Here is a 23219-nt window from a genome sequence, read left to right as displayed (position 1 = left end):
CACCAAATTACCAAAATAACAATTTATCTCAATATGAATTCTATAGTATATATTTACATACCTGTGTATTTCCTCCTGCAACTGCTCCCTTCCAAACTATACAGTTTTTATTCCGTTTTTCAATCAGTCCTATTCCCTCGAGCACATTTGTTATATCGTAGATTCGTCGTTTTTGACGGACGTTTAATGTATCTGCGGCCTAAAATTAGAGTAATGGTAATTTAAGAAAAATGTGAAAACTGTAAAAATATTTTCGTGTTTGTTTCTAAAATGTAAACTTACAACTTTAAGATCTAAAATTCCTCCCTCTGATTCTTGCAACAGCGTCACAAATCGCGTGGTCAATAGTCCGAGCGATTTCTCGAACCTGGTGTTCGAGTCGATTGCACTGAACGACATGACTTCAAGGCATTTTACAATTAGTGTTATAAAGAAATTTTGAAATTTCAAATACCGTTCGATTTTAAGTTTAAACTGTGCACTGGTGGGACTCATGGGGGGGGGGTTCTTTTAATATTACATCTTCCTTATGCAATCTACATTCTACATTGCATTGCATTGCACTCACCCAAAACAAATTAAGATTAAGAAAAGAATTAAAATATATTCTGATTCACAACATTAACCCAATTCAAAGCTTGTCTGATCATTGCAAATTAAAAATCCATGTTTCCCATTTGGAAAACTGAATATTTTTGTTATGACTCGCGCATTTCTTGCTTCAGAAACGCCGGAGAAATGAATTGGGTTCAAAGGTACATCGGACCTAAATAAATGAAGGGTCACTTGAACTTACGCATGTAATCCATATAAGATAATTACATCGTATAGAAAAAAATACTTTAAAATCTCACTTTTGCCCGGCCTTTACTATAAAACTATAAGTTTCATTAAAAAATCTTTAATCAATACTGCCTTCGCGCCGAATTTTAAAAATTATTTCCCCCCCCCCCCTCTACAGAATCCTTATTTACGCCCCTGTTCATTATGGTTTCAGAACCCTCGATAAAAAAGTATCTTGTTCACAGAACTCAATATGTGTGTCTGTGTATAAATGGAGTTTTTTCAACAGAAAACAAATTATAAAATGTGGTGTTCCTCAAGGAAGTGTTCTAGGGCCCCTGCTGTTTCTGCTTTATATAAACGATTTGCCCCTATGCAACAGCTTTTTTTTACCAGCCTCTTTGCAGATGATACAGTTTTTTGAAGTCATCTACATATGTATCTCCTGACATTGCGCCTAATACTTGATGCAAACACTGAACTAAAAAAGCAGCAAAATGGTTTCAAGCAAATTTTTTTCACTAAATGTCTCCAAAACAAAGTATATAGTATTTAGAAATAAAAATATGCACTTTGTGTTTCGCAATTTACTTTGTTGACAAAAACCATGTTTAGGCTTTGAGAATGTTGGCTGTTTTGGTTAAACATGTTTATTATTGGTTCAAAAGTTGTTTTGATCCAATGTAAATATGTATGACATTCTTGAAAGTTTTTGAAGTTGTTCGGAGCCTCCAGAAATGTTATAGTTTATTTTCTTAACTTAGCCTTGCATTCTCTAAGTTTAATATTTTCAGAAATTATAAAGGCCAAAATGTTATAAGTTTGCCAAATCTGAGTTTATCAATGCTGGTATACTATTTTAGTTTGTTACCAATTACTGTTACCCTGGCATAAAATAGAAGACTCAAATGAAATAGACAATATGAGGATTGATAGATGGACAAAGAGAGATTAATAAGTGTTCAATTTCCTCATTGAAAGTTATACAAGTTAAATAGAAAAAGTTAAAATGGTTTCGGCCATATAAATAAAGTATAAAACTTCTAAAAACCTGTTCTGCAATTGTTTGCTGATTTTTTATTATATATATTTTTTTTAGTAGCAGCGATACAGCAAATAAATACCAGAAAGGATATTACCATTTTTTATGAAAGGAGAGACTAGATGTCATATATCACACTTTGACCCCAACAGTTGTAATTTATCAATAGGAAATGAGATACTAGAAAGAATTGATAATGTCTGTGTGAACAAATATTTCCCACAAACTCAAATTTTTAAACCTCTATATCTTTTCAACCTAATAGTGTAATCCTTTGATATTTCAAACTTAGACTATTTAATCTAACAGAATGCATAGTTTGAAATATCTAAGGTCTACGAAATTTGGTTAAAGGGACTGTAAAGGAAAAGTGAAAGGGGGTATAGGCTGAAAGCTAATCACTTTAGCTCTCGATCGCGACCCATGAAAGTTATATCTGATGTTCCTATCTCGAGAAATTGATATACAACTGTGTCAAATTCATACGAAAATTAATATATATACAATTTTGTATAAAAGTAGAGCGTTTAAATAGATCAAATTCAGCAAATATGCAACCAATCTGAAAACTATGATATCCCAGAGAAAGCTAATTGTAACTTAGGTTTACTCCAATTCTAATTTTATATTTGTTATTTCTATTTTTAATAGATTTAATTCAAAATATTATTTATACTTCCGTATTACTTGACCAGAAGTTCCACCAATGGCAGTGCAGTAAAGTGGTCATGTGATACAGGCGGAGACACGTGATCAGTATACTGCTCTGCCATTGGTGATAGTTCTGGTCACGTGATTTAAATTTAAGATTTTCTAAATTTTACATATATGAACTTTCGTATAATTGCAACACAGTTTTAAATCAATTTCTCGAGACAGGAACATATCAGATAAAACTTTCATGGGTCGCGATCAAGAGCTATAGTGATTAGCTTTCAGCCTATACCCCCTTTCACTTTTCCTTTACAGTCCCTTTAAGAAGACATACAAATTAGAAAATAAGATTTTGTTGAAAAACTCATTTCCTTTGTTGGACTTAAACTTGACGAATTTTAAACTGGGATTTTGAAATTAAACATATCTTGAATAAAATTGCAGCTCAATCTTTGCTTTGTCTCAAATTAAGAATATCTTACCATTAAACATTCGTCTACTTGTTTATTACTCTCTTGTAAAGCCTCATATTGAATATGGAATTGTTACTTGAGGAGGGGTTAAGAACTCTAAACGCAAAAAATCAGATCTTTGCAAAAAAAAGCGGTTAATAATAGTACTTTCAAGGCACATTCAAATTCATTATTTTCAAAACATGAAAGTTCTTAATCTTGATGATACAAACAAACTTTGTGTTCTGACATTTATGCATGGATACTTTAATGATAACCTTTCCTCTTCCTTCCAAAATATGTTTAAGTCTCTAGCTGAACCGAATAGAACAAAATCATATAAGTTAGAACGGGTTTGAAACAAAAATCTGAAAGCTTTCCGTCCATGCACGATGTTTCCTAAATTGTGGAATGCAATTGAAATTGACCTTAAAGAAACTAAATCTGCAAAAATATTTGAACAAAGAGTAATCAATATTTATCTTGAGAATAATGAGAGGTTTAAATGCGAAAAACCTTGTTGTATATCGTGTGATGAATAAATTTTATAGAAAAACCTGAAACTTTATTAGCTTAATTGTGTATCTACCATGCTTAACACCTTGTATTTTAATTTAACTCTATATTAATCCCTCTGATCTCACCCTGCCACAGATCACCTGACAATCTCCTTTCTTCCAATCAACTCCTTACCTATGCAAAAACATAATTTTATGCGTGTAACCAATAATATTTAGTATCGCTAACTAATTTAGGGCCAACCACTCAAAACAATGTACCCTGGTTAGGCGGATCCGAACTGCATAATAAATTGTGATTGCTTATTTGTAATATCTCATGCTTTGTAGTTGAATAAAAATATGAATGTTTATTCTATTTCTCTCTCTTCACGTTAATTCTATTTCTCGTCATAATTATTCTATTTCTCTTCATGTCTATTCTATTTCTCTTCATGTTTATTCTATTTCTCTTCTATTTGTCTTCATGTTTATTCTATTTCTCTTCATTCTATTCTGTAATCTTATTTCAGGTATAGTTATTTTTTATTTTCTTTTTGTTTAATTTTTAATTTTATATTTTTAAATTTAATTCAGTTTCTTTTAAATTTTTTTTTCTCTAATGCTTTTATTTTTTCATGTGTTTTTCTCTATGTATTTATTCTTTTCCTCTTAATTGTGCAATCTACTTTTTGATTTAGATTATGTTTAATTTAATTTTCTTAATTACAATCGTATTCCTTCTTATTTCTCTGCTTCTTTTTACTCTTTACATTTTACTTGTTTATAATTTTTCATATTTATTGATTATTGAATATTGATCCTATTTTCAATATATGCTTATTTTTTCTTTGTATAGTTTGTGTTGTGTAGCTTATATTTTATTTAAAGTTATCCTATTTCTAAGATGTTTTATTTTGATTTTCTTATAGAAATTTATTTCTGCCTATACGCGAGTTTCACTCTCTTCTCGATCTTTAATGGCCCTCGATTTGCAGTCCGATCTACAGGCTGAAAAAAGAATACAAAATTCAGAAGAGTAATTTTAATTTTACCTTCACCCTCCCCCCCGCTTCACCCACACACACACACACACACGCGAAACACGATCATTCCATTGCGCACTATACCCCTCGAAATCTTCCCTTCCCTCCCGACCCCCCATTCCCCCTCCCCAGCTCCTTCTCCTCACGACCTTTCATAGCTTTACGCTTTCCCTGTTACCTTGCCAGGGCCCCTCGAAAATTCCTTTCATATACTAGGTCTTTATTTCAGCACATGAAGTTCGTATATAATTCAATTAAAACAACATTTAATGCCAGCTTTGTAAATCTTATAGCAATAGCTTGCATGGATTGGGGGGGGGGGATGTTAAAGGGGGTATGCAGTGCAAATCATTATCTGAGGGGACTGAGGGCAATTAATCTATAAATTGTAATTAAATCTTTAAAATATATACTTTTAATATAGATGGAGTTAACATCGCAGGAAGGAGAGGAAGGGAGCGGGGCCGCTATTCAACCTTCCCTCCCGAGACACAATGTCGGCGAGCCTTCTCCCCGCCTACTTACCGTACCGTCCCCTCCGGTCTGATTAGCCCTAGTACCGTCTCGACCTCTCCAGCCCAGTCTGTCTGTGTACTCGCACGGAAAACCTGCCGGTAAAAGTTTAGTATTGTGTTCCCCAAACTATCTAAAGCTGGTCCCCGCTTCCCCCCACCAGGCGCCATTTTGAGATCTGAACTCGCCCAGAAACCATACAGCTCTTCATTAAAGATATATATTTCTGTTTTTACCAACTGACATTCTTCAGAAAATAGTTAAGTAAACAATAAGATCACGTGTGATTGAATTCGGTGAAAATATGTGAATTATATGAAGTGCAAGCAGCATAGTTCTATTGATTGTTTAAAGGTAAATAGTTTTGTTCTTTGTTCGTTATAAATATTTCGTTAGTTAGATATTTTTTCTTTCATTATTCATACTAACTTTGCTAATTATTTTATGAATCCTCTGTAATGGGTCTTCTTGCCCCCCCCCCCAATCTAAGTTTAAAATATTACAAAATAAACATTATTTCGGTTTGGAAGACAAATCCAGGGTCAGTCCTAGAAAACGATTTTTGGACCCCCCGCCTCCCCCTGGGCCCTCCCCCCTCCTATAAATTTTGTACATGACCACTTTTTCAACAATTTTTAATAAATTAGTATTTACTTAGGGTAAGGTTATGTTAAAACACTTACTGGGTCGAGCGCTGAGGCTAGGCCAAGCTAGGGGGCCGAGCGCTGCGGTCACATTGTCAATTATATCCATTTCCTACATATAAGATTAGTATGTATTTAGGGTTAGGTTAGGTTAAGACACTTTCTGGGCCGAACGCTGCGGCTAGTACAGTGGGGGTGTCCAAAAATCGTGCTCTAGGACAGACCCCATTTTAAAGCAGTAATGCATGTTTGAATGTCCGATCGTAACACGTGATCTCACTGACCGAAGCGCCTAAAATTTCGACTTTGAAACTCGGTAGATTCACGGGAATGTCATTAGGCTGGTTTAGGAATATAAGTTGGGAGACTTTTCACTAAGCTGGGTTCCCATTATTTCTATATATAAATTTGCTTGGCTTGTCTGTCTGTCTGTTTGTATCCAATAAACGTCAAAACGGCTGAACCGATCGGGCCCAAATTTTTTGTGGGACATCTAGGGACCCCAGGGAAGGTTTATGAATGATCAACATTTCAAATATTTGTCTCCATCAAAATTCGATCTCCATTAAATTTTTGAAAATTTTGAAAATCCACGAATTTTTTTGTGAAAATCCGCGAATTATTTTTGTTTTGTGTTACGATGTACACAAAGAGAACATGTTAACAATTAATTTAGAAGATGGGCGCGAAGCGCCCTCTAAGGCTAGTAACTTATATTTCTGTGAAATTTCTAAAAAATCGCCCTGAAAGAAAGGATTAGAATTACATAGCGTTGGGGTTTTAAAGTAAATTCTGGTTTCTCAACCCTCGAGGTATTAAAAATTGCTGGTTATTTAACTCCACTTAATTTTCTTTTTTTGAGACCTATTTTTAAAATGTTAGAACCCACGGCCTAATTATTAGGTTTCTAGAGGGGGGGGGGGGGNCCCCCCCCCCCCCGTAACAGTATCTTTTAGTCGTGGTATATATTTTCAAGATTTTCACCCCGTCGAGCGGGTGGTGATTTGTGCATCTGAAAAATAAATGCATTTTATAATGTGTGTGTGGGGGGGATATGTTTAAAGGAAATTTACAATATTCATACTTAAATCTTCTTCAGTCATAACTTGCTACGTGAAATGCCCCTGCGATATACTTTAAATCTTTTTTGTTCTCTCCTTAAAAAAAACCGTTTTTTAAGGAATGTATGACTGCCCTTAGGGTTTATGCGTTGAACTGGGAAAATGAAGCTATTTTTAGAGACCAAAAAAATTTCTGTCTAATATTTGTCAAATAAAGCTAAATAACTGTTTTTAATTTGTTGGAAATACTTTTTTTTGAAATAATAGAAAGTACGAGGCAAAGGTGGAAAAATGTTGCTCTATCAAATTTTTTTAGACGAATCTTTTAGAGTAAACTTAAAAGGGGGGAGGGTAATTCTAAGAATACATACCCCTGTTGATTCTTTCTGTTTAGGATTGGTGGTTAAATTATTTTGAGTAACGTAAAGCATGAAATATTGAAATATATGTTCTTTTAATGTGAAGCATAAAATATGTCTACTTCCGGAATGCCCCATACCTTATTTCCTAAGTTTAAAACTTCTCAGACTTCTTGAAATTAACTTAAAATATTCAAAACAATTGTGATAAATCTCTAATTAAAATATTTACTGGCATATCAGTTCTTTATAGTGTTTTCTGAAGCTCTTCTAGTAATGTAAAAGCTATTGAATAATATCTTTTGTTTCAGGAGAGAGATTAAGATGGGGACGGAGAAGTTTTGTCTCAAGTGGAATGACTTTGAAAGTAATATAAGTCTCGCATTCCGAGAAATCCGTGATGAAAAAGACTTTTTTGACGTAACTCTGGCATGTGATGATGATCAGCTTCAGGCCCACAAGGTGATACTGAGTGCCTGCAGTCCATTCTTTAGAAACATCCTGAAAAGAAATCCACACCAGCATCCGCTCTTGTACCTGAAAGGAGTCAAGTACTCTGATCTACAATCAGTTTTAAACTTCATGTATCATGGTGAAGTTAATGTTGCTCAGGATGAACTCAACTCTTTCCTCGCAGTTGCTGAAGAACTCAGAGTCAAGGGTCTCACACAGAACAACTCTGGTTCTACTAAGAAGGAAAACTCTGCTCCCAAGTCCCCTCCATCCAAATCTAGAGCTTCCGAGTCCGCTGCCCCTGCTCCAAAGCGTCCTCGGCCCAATCCTCCCGCCCCCGCATTCATTCAAGACGACGACATTCAGGAAGTAGTTCCTGTGAAAAGTGAACCTCGTGATATCGCCTCTGTACCATCCGACCCGTATTCTAACAACACCGCCATTGCCACCTCGAACCAGCATCAGCTGCAGACCGAAGAGGACGCGTATGAGGATAATTACGAAGATTACGAAGGATATGACCAAAGCTACGATTCAACGATGATGGACCCGAACATGACTGGAGACGGCAATAAAGGTAGGAAGACACTTTTATTTTAAGATCAGATTTTTAAGATATCATTCTTGAATCTTGATTGCCTGCTTATGATTTTTGTGTTTTAAGTTTGGAAGGATTTTTGGAATACGTGTTATGATGTTATTGGGAAAGTTTGTTGGGGAAAAGTTGATCATTTTTTTTAGTAATAAATTTGGCCTTTTTAAATCAAAATCGTAAATAAGTCTTTTTTTACTTTATTGTTCAACTTTGTCTCTTTCCATAGCCGCTCGCTTCTCTGTATTGTTAGTTCCTTATTCCATTTGTTTTATTAATAGGCATTTTTTCTCCATCCTATTTCGTATACGCACCCCCCCCCCCATATTTAAAAAAAAATCCAATAAGAGCCAATGGTTAATATATGTTAAAGGTCTGATCTTTTATCAGAGGCAAGTAATAGAATCATTGCTTGTCTCTTAACCTAGTCGGAAGAAATGGCGCAAAATAAATTATTGATATTGTTCCTTCCTTTTCCCGCGCCATTTTTTCATTTGTTATTTTTTTTTTTACTATGTTGCTGGGTGGGTGAGGTTCTAGCATATTTTGTGAACTTTTTTTAAATATTTAAAACTGCAGGTTTTAACTAGTTATTATTTTGTATTGTTAAATGTTATTTATTGCCAAAGGTGAGAATTTTTATCTTTATGAACACACACTCGTCAGTCAAGTCACGTGTGAAATAGTCAAGTGACACAAATACTATAAGTGAATCAAAACTGAACCAAGGAACCTGAGGTTATTTTAACAAATTTGTAAATAGGAGGTAAATCAAGGTTTATAAGTTATGTCGGTTACTTTTAATATCCTAGATTTATACTATCATTGCATCATGATTTTAGGATCAAGAGAGGAGCAAAACTTCGAGAATTTTCTAAAAGAAAATTATGTTCGAATCGGAGACGGAAAGTGCCAATGTACTATTTGCAATAAAGTCACGACACATGCTGGGAACATGAGACAACACTTTATATCTCATCATTCAGTTGGGGAGAGGGTTCGCTGTATTGCTTGTGGGAAAACCTTTAAGAACGAGAATAGTTTGAACGCACACATATCTTGTATGCATAATAAGAGAACAGTTTAACAATTCAAAGATTGTTAATTATAGTTATATTTGCATGTGTTTAATATAGGTCGATAACTTGTATTTCTGTTTGATACGAGAATTTGTTTTATAGATTTGGAATCCGTTACCAGAGAGAACTGTAGCAAAAGTGACCAGATAGGTTACACCTGTACTCTGTGCGGAAGATCAAGAAATGATTTCTATGCAATGAAACAGCACATGGAGGCTTATCATTTCCCCTCCAGTCACGGATATACTTGTAAAACATGTTTTTCAGTTTGTAAAACCCAACACGCCCTCAGATGTCATAATTCTAAATACCATAAAATGCGTAATTAATTTTTGTTGTCTTTTTTCAAATTGGATAAATTTTTAGGGCCTGCTGTTGAAAGATATCTTGTAAAATCAGCTGTTGGTTCTATGTACACATGTACTCTATGTGGAAAAGTGTGTGCAGATAAATCTGCAGGGAGAAACCATCTGGAATCTAAGCATATACCCTCGGCCGGTTATAATTGCGAAATATGTTCAAAATTCATGCATACTAAGAATGCCTTACAAATTCACATGTGTAGATATCATAAAAATATAAACAGTTAAACATTGTCGTTTTTTTTTATTTTTAATAATTTTAGGCATGAGTCACCTTGAATTAGAGACAACCCTGGAACGTTATGTTGAGAAAATAGACATGGGATATTCCTGCACGTTTTGTGGCAAAATTGTACGGGATCGGACAGCTGCAAGAAACCATGTGGAGGCCCTTCATATCCCGTCCCAGGGCCACACCTGTCTAGTTTGTGGCAAACTTATGAAAACCAAAAATGCTTACTGGATCCATATGTCTCGGATCCACAATCAAAAATGAAGACCGGAAACTAAACTGTCTCCCTTTTTGTTCCAGGTATGAAACTGGAGGATCTGGAATTGAATCTGGAAAATCTCATCTCTAAAACTGGTTCTGGATATTCCTGCAATCAATGTGGAAAACACTGTCTGGATCGAACTGCTGCAAGAAACCATGTTGAAGCCCTCCATTTCCCCTCTAAAGGGCATACTTGTCCTATGTGCGGGAAATTTATGAAAACCAAAAACGCTTTGAATAACCATGTGTACAGACATCATAAAAATCCTGGGTTGAATTAAAATGTCTTATTTTAAACTTTGTCACAATTTTTTCATCTTTGTCACAATTTTGACATTGAATTTTTGTTCCAGGTATGCTTGTACCACCAAGTGATTGGGAAGCAAACATAGATAATTTCATTGTGAAGTCTGGCTCTATTTATACATGCAGTGAATGTGGCAAACAATTCCAAGGGAAATCTGCCGCCAGAAATCATCTTGAGTCTATTCATTTCCCGTCACAAGGCCACAACTGTGATCTTTGTGGCAAATTTATGAAAACTAAACATGCGTTGTACACTCATAAATCTAGATATCACAAATAAAGCTTTATATCCCAATAGTATGGAATAATTGGAACTTTTTTTCTAGGTATGCTTGTATCAGATTGGGAAGCTATCATTGATAATTTCATTGAGAAATCTGGAACTGGATATTTATGTCGTGAATGTGGCAAACATTGTCAGGATAGATCAGCGGTCAGAAATCATCTTGAATCCATTCATTTTCCATCACAAGGCCATAATTGTGACTTATGTGGCAAATTTTTACGCACTAAACATGCGCTGTATAAACACAAATCAAGATATCACAAATAGATTTTTCTACTCGAGTAAAATTCGATTTCTTATTCAGGTGATTTGGATGCTTTGGCTGAAAGATATCTGACAAGAGAACAGAGGGGTGCATACATCTGTAGTATTTGTGGCAAACTTTTACGTGATAAACATAATGCCAAGAATCATCTAGAATGTCGACATTTTCCGACTGAGGGCGGATACTCTTGTATTAAATGCGGGAAATGTATGAATACTAAAAACGCTTTGAATCTTCATATAAAAAACTGTGCACTAATCAGCATGAAATAAATTAATTGCAATTCAAAATGTTTTCATAAATTTTAAATCTTTTAAAATTTAAACTGACTTGTTTTAGGACTAAGTCTTGATGAGCTTGTTCAACAATATACTGAGAGGAATGGTATGGGGAAGTACTGCTGCAAACTTTGTGGCAAATATCTGCGGGATCGGACTGACGCGAAGCGTCATATTGAATCCAAACACTTCCCAACTAATGGAGCATACATGTGTCCGTCTTGTTCGAAATCCTTGAATNTCCATCGTAACTCTAAACCGTTGTGAATAAATCAATATATTTCTTGAATTTAAACTTTGTTTCTTTTAGGTGCTAAATGTATAATTGTTGTCAATTAAATTTTCTAATATTTTATTATTTCTTTACTGTAGTGTAACTAGTGTTGATTTTATAGGAAGAACCCTGGAAGAATTAGCTGGTATTTATCTGAAGCGAAATTCTAGCGGCATTGGCGGGTATACTTGTCAAGTTTGTAGCAAAACTTTACGCGATAAGTATGCTGCAACAGATCATCTTGAATGCAAACATTTTCCAACATATGGGGGATATTCTTGCAATTTGTGTGGCAAAACTATGAACACAAGAAATGCTCTAACTTCACATTATACTTATTGTATGAAGCCTAAACCATGTTAAATATATCCAATCATTGCAATTTTATCATCTTTTATCAGTGTTAATGTTGTGTACTATTTATAGGACGAAGTTTGGATGAATTGGCTGAAATATATTTAACCCGTGAAGAGAGGGGAGGGTATACATGCTCACTTTGTGGCAAAGCTGTACGGGATAGATATGCAGCTAAAGATCATCTTGAGTGCCACCATTTCCCTTCTGTTGGAGGATATTCTTGTAATATTTGTGGCAAAGTTCTGAACACTAGAACCTCCCTTACCTCTCATAGATCTAACTGTCTGAAATCTCAATCAAGAGTATAGTTGGTTTAGATTTCAATAAGTCCAATGTATAATCTATAGAAAATATATATTTTCCAAATTAATTTGTATTTATAAATGTTTGTTGATCTCACAATATTACAGGTAGACCAGGCGAACGTAGAAGTCTGGAGGATACAAGATTTCTTGAAGATCTCGCGGAGCAGTATCTGACCAAGGACCTTCAAAGAGGAGGATATATTTGCAAGATTTGTGCCAAACCTGTCCGTGACAAATATGCCGGCAAAAATCATCTGGAGGGTCGACATTTCCCTTCTAACGGTGCCTACTCCTGTTCTAAGTGTGAGAAGAAGATGAATACAAGGAAAGCTCTGAGCTCCCATCAAGATCATTGCAATTTCGTCCCATCCAACGTTTTCACAGGACACAACGTTTCAAACTTTGTTTAATCTCGGAGAGCACCTGTACAAACTAATCCTGTATATATATAATATTTCAATACTGTGTGTAAGCTAATAAATAGATGCATAAACAACAATTTTTAGTTTCACCGTAATATTTTATTAAAATCCAGAATATTCCCTCGTTTGAGTCTCTGATGTTGCAGGCCGGTCACTGGAGGCGCTGGCAGATACTTATTTAACCCGGGATCTGGGAGGAGGATATAATTGCACGCTTTGTAATAAAAGATTCCGAGACAAGTATGCGGCCAAGGATCACCTAGAATGTAAACATTTCCCTACAGATGGCGGATATTCTTGTTACAACTGCGGGAAAACTACAAACACTAAGAATGCTCTAACCTGCCACCAGAAAACTTGTCTCAAAACAATTTAACAATTCTAACATTTTGATAAATAACGTTCAAATTGAAAAAAGTTAATACTTCAGATCCGAATGAGACGAGATTGGATGAGTTGGCATTGAACTATCTGGAACGGGATGGACTAGGGTATATGTGTCGGGTGTGTTCACACTTCAGCAGAAACAAGAACGGGGCCAAATTACATCTGGAGTCTAGACACTTTCCAACTGACAACGGATACAAGTGTGAAATATGCGCCAAGACTTTTAATACTAAAAATGCGTTTAAATCCCATAAATCCACCAGTCATTAAAATGTATTTTTAATGTATTTAGATCCCAACGAGCTGAGATTAGATGTTTTGGCGGGAAACTATCTTGAAAAGACTGGAATACATTACAACTGTACAGTTTGTGGACATCCTTGTCGAGACAAATTTGCCGCAAAATTACATCTTGAATCCAAACATTTCCCAACTGTTAACGGTTATGAGTGTGAAATTTGCTCTAAAACATTTAATACTAAAAATGCTTTTAAGATTCATAAGTCCATGGAGCATAGATAAATTGTAATATTTTGCATGTGTTCAAGTTTAAATATGTTTCTATATCTGAAAAATGTATTTTTTTAGATTCGAATGAAGCACGCCTAGAAGTACTTGCACGTAATTATCTAGATAAACAAGATAATATGTATATTTGTACAATCTGCAGTCGAAGTGCAAAAGATCGGTACGCGGCAAAAATGCATTTGGAATCAAAACATTTTCCTACTGAAGGTGCCTACTCCTGTGATTTGTGTGGAAAATATTTTAATACTAAAAATGCGTATAATACGCATAAATCGTACCAACACTAATAAATTATCCATAATCACTTATGCCTTTTTTATTTTAAGTTCTGATTTGTCATAAATGATATTCATTTTTTTTATTAAGTTGTTGATGATAAAGAAGGATATAATGTTTAAGGCGTTGATAGTGAAGCCCGAACTAGTTTGCTTGAAGAATATGCCTCTAGAGTGGAAGGGGGATATCAGTGTACATTCTGCAATTTGTTTACTCATAAAACCAAACATCACACCCTCAACCATATTGAATCAAAACATTTTCCAAATTCATTTAAACATACATGTCATGCTTGTTTGAAAACTGTTAATACTCGGAAAGCACTGGAACACCATAAAAGAAAATGTTCATTAAATCCAGTTTTTAATTTTTAAAATTTTTATTATAAATGTTTGTAAATTAGTGTACTTTCAGTTCTTTGTTTTCTTTTAATTTTTAAAAATTTTCCATGTTTGCGTTGCTGTACAATTGTACTGTTTCAGCAATTACGTGTCCTGATGATCTCAAGATGTTCATGTGTACATACCCCGGGGAGAGTGGAACCATGTACATGTGTACACTCTGCAATCTATTCAATCATAGGCAAATATTACAATGCACACAATCAAAACAAAAATGTTATTTTTTTTTTTTTAAATAAACTTAAAACAAAAATATCGGTTCCACTTTCATTGTTCAAAAAGATAAATTCTGTTTTTCATTTCATAATTTTTAAATTTATTTTCCATACTAGTGGTGTGCATCGTTTAATGTTGTTGGTTCTAGGGCTGGGCATCATGTGATAAATCATATTGAAAGCAAACATTTCCCTGGTTCCCTGTCCTACCCCTGTACTCACTGTAACAAGTTTCTTCCCACCAGGAAAGCGTACGAAAATCATTTGTACAGGCATCATAAAACTAAACCAGCTTGAATAGTAATTTTTGTAAAAAATATTTGTCAATTTGGAAATATAACTAAATGTGTATCATTTTTGTCGTTACAATCGGATTCTAATCCAACCTATTAAATGTTGCAGGGCCGTGTAAACCTGAGGACATGGATCAATATATCCAACCTGTAACTGTGGACGGAGTCAATTTAAATCTTTGCTCATTGTGTCAAAACTTCACACACAAGGGACGGTTCCAGCTGAGAAACCATGTTGAGAGTGTGCACTTCAAGGGGGTTTTCGCATATCCCTGTACTAAGTGTGAACAAGTTCTGAGCAGTAAGAAAGCTTTGGAAAACCACATGTACAGAAAACATCGGCAGTTGGAAACTTTAAACAATTTAGAATATCCACTCTAGGTTATACAATATAGAGTTCTTACCACGAATATAAATCTACAGTTTTTAAATTTTTGCTCGCTCAAATTTTTTTATTTTGGTCTTATTTTTGTTTTTGTCGTAGGACCACTGGAGCGCCGGGATTTAGACAAGTATATCAGCACTTTCCCCTCAACTGATGGATATCGTTTACATGCATGTACCATCTGTACTCAGTTCATGCACAAAACAAAGTACAATGTTAGGTGTCATCTTGAGAGTAAACACTTCCCTAACACTCAGCAGTACACATGTACAATTTGCCTGAAGGTTATTAGTACACGTAAAGCTTACGACGGACATATGTATAGATATCATAAAAATAAATAGTTTTGCTGACGTCATTGTTTTGATTTATTTTGATAAATTATGGTCATTTGATTTGATGGTAAAATATTTGTTTATTACAGGAGTGACAAGGAGTAAAGATTTGGAGCAGTATCTTCGAAGCAACACGGACTCAACTCGTGCTTTTGGATGCGAGATTTGTGGCAAAGATTTTGTACGCCGTGATCACGTGATCAACCACCTTGAATCTGTACATTTTCCGAATAGTTATGCGTACCCCTGCACCTTCTGTGGGTCGTTTTTCAACACTCGGAACAAGCTGTACAAGCACACATTCAAGTTTCACAAAGAAAGCGTATAAATGGCTGAAATTTAGCTTTATGTATATATTTTTATCAATAAATTATATTTTATGCTGGAAATAATTTTCACTTTTTTTCAGGTGTAATTGGAAATTTTGAGGACTACATTCGCCTACTGTATGGTGAGGCAAGAAACTACGGTTGCGCCCTTTGTGGGAAAGAGTTTAGACTGAAGCATCATGTTACAAACCATATTGAGTCAGTACATTTTCCAGGCACCAGCGAGTACACCTGCAGTACATGTACTGCTGTGTTCAATACTAGAAACAAGTTGCACAAACATAATTTCAAGTTCCATAGAGATTCGTAGATTTTAACATTTCCTGTATTTCTTATCATTTCTGAAATTATATTTATTATTATTTCACGTTTACCGACAAAATATACTTGTTTTAGGAAAGACTGTGTTTCTCTCTGATTACATAAAAGCCCTGGACTGTTATCCTAAGAGTTTCGGGTGTACAATCTGCGGGAAAGAGTTTCGTATGAAACATCACGTCGAAAACCATCTAGAATCTCAACATTTTCCAGATTCTCACATTTATAATTGTTCATTGTGTGGACTTGAGTTCAATACCAGACACAAGCTTCAGAAACATAGTAGAGTTCATAAAGTATAAAATATTTGTTTGTTGTTCAAATATATTAAAAACATTTGTGTTAAATTTTAATTTTTTTAGGATACAGTGGTCAACCAATAAAGCTGGAAGATTATTTTCAAATAACAACTGGTCCACCAAAATCCTTCGTTTGTGATCCTTGTGGCAAAATATTTGGTCACAAGCACCATGTACTTAATCATTTGGAGTCGGTACACTTTCCTGACAATTTCCAGTACAAATGTGACACATGCGGAAATGTATTTAACACAAAGAACAAGTTGCATATCCACAAACATAATTATCATAAGTAGTTTATCATGATAATAAAGTGATTTTTGTTATTTTATGCAATTTTTTTACTTGTTTGTTTTTTTAGACGTACTGCACGACCCTGGAGAGTTAGAGGTGTACATAAAGTTTTCTGCAAACAGTCACACAAGGGCCTACCTCTGTACATTATGTGGACGAGAGTTCGGACAGAAACCTCATGTTACAAATCATCTCGAGTCCATTCATTTCCCGAATAGTTTCAGTTATCCTTGTAAACATTGCGGGCTGCAGTTTAACACCAAGAACAAGCTCTATAAGCACGCGCACTCGCAACACAAGAATCAGTAGCCAGCGCACACACTCAATATTTTACAATTTTGAGTTTAAATATATTTTGTCCGAAATTGATTTTTAGGCTCTTTTACATCGCATTTTTTCTTATTTTTTATGTTTTAGGGATGTTGCGAACTTTTGGTGATTTCGATATTTATATCGAACGCAGTGGGCTCGGGGCTCTAAACCCTTGGATCTGTTCAATCTGTCGAACCTTTTCACACAAATCTAAATACAATGTTCAAAATCATGTCGAGTCAAAACATTTTCCCAAATCCTTTGTTTACAACTGTAAATACTGTAGTAAGGAGTTCTATCAGCGGAATACACTGAGTAGTCATGAATCCCGTTGTCCAGAGAAACATGGATCTAATCCAGTTTAAACTGGAAACATGGATCTAATCCAGTTTAAACTGGAAACATGGATCTAATCCAGTTTAAACTGGAAACATGGATCTAATCCTGTTTAAACTGGAAACATTGATTTAATTCAGTTTAAAATATAAATATTGGTGTTTAGGCGAAGTCAGCTTTATGCCGAACAATTTGGATTTTCTGGACGGGTACATAGAACGACGGTTAGAAGAGGGGCGTCAGTTGTACACATGTACACTTTGCAACAAACCACATCGACAGAAACCTCACGCTCAAAACCATGTAGAGGCCAAACATTTCCCGAATAGATTTGTTTACACCTGTCCTCACTGCTCGGAGACATTCAACGGCAGAAACAAATATTATGTACATATGTCAAAATTTCATAAATCATAAACAGTAGCTGACAGTTCAGAATTTTAAAATAAACGTTAAACAATATCTTTTAAATCTGAAAATATAGTGTGTATATATATTTATATTTATAGTAAAGTTCTGATCATATCATGTTTTAGGAGAAGTGTACAACTACAATATGTACATACGGCGGGATGGTGCCAGTCATACATGTACACTCTGTGGTAAAACTAGTTCGGATAAAAGCAACCTAAGAAAACATGTGGAAGATAAACATTTCCCTGGGAGTCAGCAGTACATTTGTAAATATTGTAATACGTCATATTCAACCAAGAACAGCATGTACAGTCATATTTCTCGTTTCCATCGTAACTCTAAACCGTTGTGAATAAATCAATATATTTCTTGAATTTAAACTTTGTTTCTTTCAGGCGAGTTGGATAAATTTAACGAGTATATATCCCGAGGGGTTGATGCTCGTGCAGTCTCATGTAACATCTGCGGGAAAGTTGCTAACGACATGAGTAACATGAGAAAGCACATTGAGAATATTCACTTCCCCGGCACTCGTACATACAACTGTCGTTATTGTGGTGTACAGTTTCCGACTCGTAACGGAATGTACAGTCATGTATCTAAAGTACATAGAGATCTGAAATAAAGTTGTTTTTTGCTACCTTTATATTATTTTAATGATTTATAACTTAGTTGTTCGATTTATTCTAATCCTTGCTTTTTATAATTTATTTTCTATTTTAGATTTGTACAGCTATATTGAAGACCACCTGGATGGATTGTACAGAGGATATCGCTGTATGTTGTGCGGCAAATCCGCCAAAGATAAAGGAAACTTGAGAAAGCACGTGGAAAACATTCATTTTCCGGGACAGTTTGAATATCCGTGTAAAATATGTCAGAAACCGTTCTCAACCAGGAATAGGTTGAACCATCATGTTAGCAAGGAGCATCCTGCTCATAAGCTGCTTAACGCACTCAAGGGGGAGCAGCTTATTTAATCTTTGCAGCTTTCTTAGACAGCAAATATCATGGAACTAAAAATATCTAAATGTACTTAGTTATAAAAGTTTGATTTTGTTAAGACCATGGATATCTAAAGATAACTTAATAAATGTTTATTTCATTATAGTTCTTGAATATTTTTTTGTATGCATGCCGATTTTTTAAAACAATTTTATGAACAATTTATTTTGTTTTAGGTTTGGATTTTGGAAGTTACATATCAAGCACTGAAAGTGGTTATGCCTGTACAATGTGTGGAAAATTTGCCACGAACCGAGGGAATTTGAAGAAACACGTTGAGAATATTCATTTCCCTGGGTTCAATCAGTACATATGTAAACAGTGTGGGGATTTGTTTACAACTAAGAATAATCTCAACCATCATGTTTCACGTGTTCACAATCATCCAAAACATGTGATATAATTCAATCAATTCATAATTGTACTGAAATAAATAGATCCGTGAAATTAATCTTGTTATAGTTTTTCTTGAACATGAAATAAGGTTTTACAATTTTATTGCTTTTAGGTGTCGTAGATTTTGGGATATACATGGAGAAGCTGCAACCAGGGGGGGTCAAATGTACTATATGCGGAAAAATCAGCGCAACATCGAGTAATCTGAAGAAGCACGTTGAAAACATTCACTTTCCTGGATCTTATGTGTACAAATGTGATCATTGCAAAGAAGAATTTTCTACAAGAAACATGTACTTTCTTCACATGTACCGAGTACATAAACGTTAATGATATCTTAATAGTGTTATAATAAATGACTGAACATGATTTTGTTTTATTGGTCCATAACAATGTTAATAAGTTTGTTTATTATTTCAGACGGTTCGCAATCTCTGTATGGATATTTGAGAAAGGAGACAGTTGACGGGATTGTTTATCACAAATGTGTACTATGCGGGAAATCTACCAGAGATCGTGGAAATATGAGAAAACATGTTGAAAATATTCATTTTCCAAATAGTTTCCAGTATCCTTGCAAGTATTGTGATGAGACATTTGGAACAAGAAACCAGTTAAACATTCATATTTCCAAACTTCACTCCACAATGTGATTGTATTAATTACAAATATGTTTTTAATCAATAAATTATTTGAAGCATGTTATCTCAACGTTTGGTTTTATTTTTGCACAGAAAGTAACAATGTTGAACGTTTATGTACTTATTGACCTTTGTTACAGATTCTGTTGACGACGAGCTGTTCTGCCCAAACGACCTGTACAGGTTTATAGAGAAGAAGGACGGCGGGAACATCTGCACAATCTGCTACGATTTCAATCATCTCACCGCAACATGCGTTAGGAATGTCATCACAGATTCAATTATTATTGTTTTGATCTTGGGAGGGGGGGGGGATATAATTTAAAAGAAAATTTAATGCTGTTTTTGAATATTCGCCCCAAAATTCTATAATTTTTCATTTTTGTGTAAAATTTTTCAGAAGTTCATTTTTTATTAAACTCTGACAAGTGTTGGTAAAATAGAAAAAAAAATTCCGAAGAAGATAAAATTTATATTTTTTAGTAACATTTTTTTTTGTCTATTTTCAAAACTTTATTTTTTGAGTGAATTGTGACGAGTATTGTTAAAAAATAAAAATGTTTTAACAAGTTTTCCTAATAAGCTAAAAATTTCCTATTTGAGTAAATTTTTTGTTGAAATTTTTAAAAGTACATTTTTTTGAGTGAATTGTGACGAGTATTGTTAAATTAGAAATCATGTCGAGTCTAAACATTTTCCTGGACGGTTTACCTACACTTGTCCTGTCTGCAGCCAATCATTCGACACTAAAACCAAACTAAACAATCACAAGAAGAAACACAAGATGGAGGATCGACTATCCTAATTCGTAGTCTAAGCTTTGAACAACTAAATACGATTCTGTTAGCTCGTGAGCTTATTCTTTATTCTTTGTATTATTTCTTGTATTTCTCGTCAGTCGTTTTTGGTTTCCTGTCTTTCAAAATAAGATTTTTTAACTTTTTTATTTTTAAATTTTAAGTGCTTTAAACATGAATTTTGGTTCCATATTAGAATTGATGTATTTTTGTAATTATGAAAAAAAACGTAATTTTCTGTACATAGTTTGTAGAATTAAATACATAGAAAATGTTTCATCTGGTTTTTAATCTGGACAGCGAACTAAATATTGTTACAACTAAAATTTAATATTTAAATTTTTAGGAGCAACTACCAACTTTGCCGAGTACACTGAACGGGTTGGTGACGGGATTCGAGTCCTTTGCAAGCTTTGTGGCAAGGTCTACAGTGATGGTAGCAGTGCTAAGAAGCATGTGGAGAATATTCATTTCCCAGACCAGTTCCAGTACTTTTGCAAATTCTGCGACATGTCCTTTGGGAAGAAAAACCTTCTGTACATGCACATCACTAAAAACCATAAATAGGAGAAATTTTATTTTATAATAAAAGGCTGAAATAAATGTTTTATCTGTAATATAAATGTTTTTTAAATCTTAACTGCATGATTATATATATATATTTTCAAGTTGTTTTAATTTTTTCCTTTTTTTCAGGTGACAATCCACGATCTAATTTCTCGAGCTATATCGACCGAGGAGACGGTTCTAAATTCCGTTGTACTCTGTGCGGAAAAGAGTTTAAGGAGAGTGGGACTGTAAACAAACACATTGAGAATATACACTTCCCCGGAACCTACACTTACTACTGCAAGTTTTGCCCCGAAAGTTTTGGAACTAGGAATAATCTGTATAAACATATATCAAAGAATCATCCTAAATAAGATGTTATGTTTTTTTCCTCGAAATAAAGTAAAATCTATTTTAATTTTGTGGCCCTGAAAGAAATTTCTGCATAAAAACTGTTATTTACAGCAATACGCTATTGCTGTAAATGCCAGTTTTAAAGTTTAAAAAAAAGTTACATGTGTTTGGAAACCAGGTTTTTTAAGGGATTCAATTTATTTTTATAGCTGTTATTTTATGATGCGAAAACCTTTTTCTCTTAACAGAATAATGTTAATATCCACAACCGGTTTTTAAGTTAATCATGTTATTTCAGATTGCAGTGACCGGCCTGACCTATCCCAGCACTTCACAACTCGGCGAGATGACAAGGGACAAGTCTATGATTTTGTTTGCACTATCTGCGGTCAAAGTGTGAACAAGAAGTGCAATATTCTAAACCATATTGAAAACGTTCACTTCCCCGGAACGTACACGTATTACTGTAAATTCTGCGAAGAAACGTTCGGCAAAAAGAATCTACTTTACAAACATATTTATAAAATGCATAAAAACGGGACAATATAGAGCTATGCATGAAATATAGGCATATGTAAATCTGTGTTTAGTATATATTTAATTTTATCCTTGATAAGTCATACATTGAGCGAATCTACAGTAGTTAAAGTTATTAATTAAAGACTACAATTAATAGAAACAACAGTTCAATTTATAAGCAATACTAACCACATATTAATACTTTAAATTTATTTAGGGATGGTGTCTGAGTTCTCCCAGTATATTTCGACTCTCAGCGTGGACGGATTGCAAACTTACAGATGTGATCTATGTGGAAAAGATTTCAGTCAAAAGTGTAATTTGGGAAAACACATTGAAAACATTCATTTTCCCAACACTTACACATATCACTGTCAGCATTGTGAGGCAACTTTTGGGAAAAAGAACCAACTGTACAAACACGTGTATAAAAACCATAGATAAATAATTATTTGTAAAACATTTTCATTTTATTAATATTTTCAGTGTTCGGTGACGACTCCGTGTTCGGAGAGCATATTGAACGGGTTGAAGAGTTTGGATTCGTCAAGTACCGCTGCAGAATCTGCCACAAAGATTGCTCACAGAAGAATACTTTAACCAAACACATAGAAAATATTCATTTCCCCGGCATGTTTACGTATTTCTGTAAATTTTGTGATCAAAGTTTTGGAAAAAAGAACTTATTGTTTGTTCACATGTCTCGAAATCATAAAAAATGATATAGACCATATATATATGCTTTCAGTATTTTAGTGAAATTTAATAAATTATTTTTAAACATTAAACCGTGAACTATTAACATTTTAGAGTGTTATTTTGTGTTTAATTCATAGTTAACAAAATCATTAATTTGTATCTATTTGACTTTTAGGTGATTTGAGTAGTCCTGATGATCTATTCCAGTATGTTGTTCGGAATGCGATAACGGAGAAGTCGGAATGCGCAATTTGTCACAAATCCTTCCCGGGTAGGGTAGCAGTTAGAAACCACGTTGAATCCATTCATTTCCCGGGCACCTTCCTGTACGAATGTACGAAGTGTGCAAAGAGTTTAAACTCTCAGAGTGCCATGAATTATCATATGTCTGTATATCACAACAATAAGTAATAAAAGATCCCAATCTTGTGTAAACTTAGTAAGTCAAGAGCAGAGTTTTTTTCATGTTTTTTTTTGATTTTTGTCAGTAAAACTCAATTCAGACAACTGACAAACCCTAAAAACAATGTAAAATTTTTGGTCAAAATATTTTTTTATGATTTTACCTGTAAAAAAATAATGTGAAACTTCATCGTATAATCCGGGTGTTAGAC

The 23219-nt window shown here is 34.3% G+C and overlaps 2 protein-coding genes across 41 annotated transcripts in view; one reads left to right on the top strand and one right to left on the bottom strand.

The window, feature by feature from the left end:
• LOC111709675 (transcription factor E2F5) overlaps positions 1-479 on the bottom strand; it is a 3222-nt gene extending 2743 nt beyond the window's left edge. Inside the window, exons 1-2 of the mRNA XM_023483499.1 lie at positions 283-479; positions 62-199 (exon numbers count right to left, since the gene is read on the bottom strand). Coding sequence (XP_023339267.1) covers positions 62-199; positions 283-399 — 255 coding nt within the window. The 5' untranslated portion in view covers positions 400-479. The remainder of the gene's footprint in view (positions 1-61; positions 200-282) is intronic.
• A 4544-nt stretch (positions 480-5023) lies between these two features.
• On the top strand, positions 5024-23040 carry LOC111709681 (broad-complex core protein isoforms 1/2/3/4/5). Of its 40 annotated transcripts, XM_023483506.1 has the most exons (5): positions 5036-5341; positions 7363-8081; positions 13838-13906; positions 14197-14296; positions 14480-14684. In XM_023483506.1, the coding sequence occupies exons 2-5, from the start codon at positions 7376-7378 to the stop codon at positions 14625-14627; spliced, it is 1023 nt and encodes a 340-aa protein (XP_023339274.1). In that variant the 5' UTR covers positions 5036-5341; positions 7363-7375; the 3' UTR covers positions 14628-14684. The 40 variants fall into 40 exon arrangements, with proteins under 40 accessions (XP_023339273.1, XP_023339274.1, XP_023339277.1 ...); XM_023483505.1 differs by lacking the exons at positions 13838-13906; positions 14197-14296; positions 14480-14684 and adding exons at positions 17001-17180; positions 17398-17654 and having other exon boundaries at positions 5024-5341; XM_023483509.1 differs by lacking the exons at positions 13838-13906; positions 14197-14296; positions 14480-14684 and adding exons at positions 11227-11271; positions 11561-11826 and having other exon boundaries at positions 5039-5341.
• The last annotated feature ends 179 nt before the right edge of the window (positions 23041-23219 follow it).

This window comes from Eurytemora carolleeae, unplaced genomic scaffold (genome assembly GCF_000591075.1).
Source record: "Eurytemora carolleeae unplaced genomic scaffold, Eaff_2.0 scaffold662, whole genome shotgun sequence".
Classification (NCBI taxonomy): domain Eukaryota; kingdom Metazoa; phylum Arthropoda; class Copepoda; order Calanoida; family Temoridae; genus Eurytemora; species Eurytemora carolleeae.
This window is presented reverse-complemented; position numbering and strand designations above follow the sequence as displayed.

What these genes read in the sequence shown, in the direction of transcription:
- LOC111709681 (XM_023483505.1), top strand. Translation starts at nt 7,376, where the DNA reads ATGGGGACGGAGAAGTTTTGTCTCAAGTGGAATGACTTTGAAAGTAAT. An exon ending in GACTGGAGACGGCAATAAAG is followed by an intron (nt 8,082 to 17,000) that starts GTAGGAAGACAC and finishes TTTATGTTTTAG; the next exon opens with GGATGTTGCGAACTTTTGGT. An exon ending in TTACAACTGTAAATACTGTA is followed by an intron (nt 17,181 to 17,397) that starts GTAAGGAGTTCT and finishes ATTGGTGTTTAG; the next exon opens with GCGAAGTCAGCTTTATGCCG.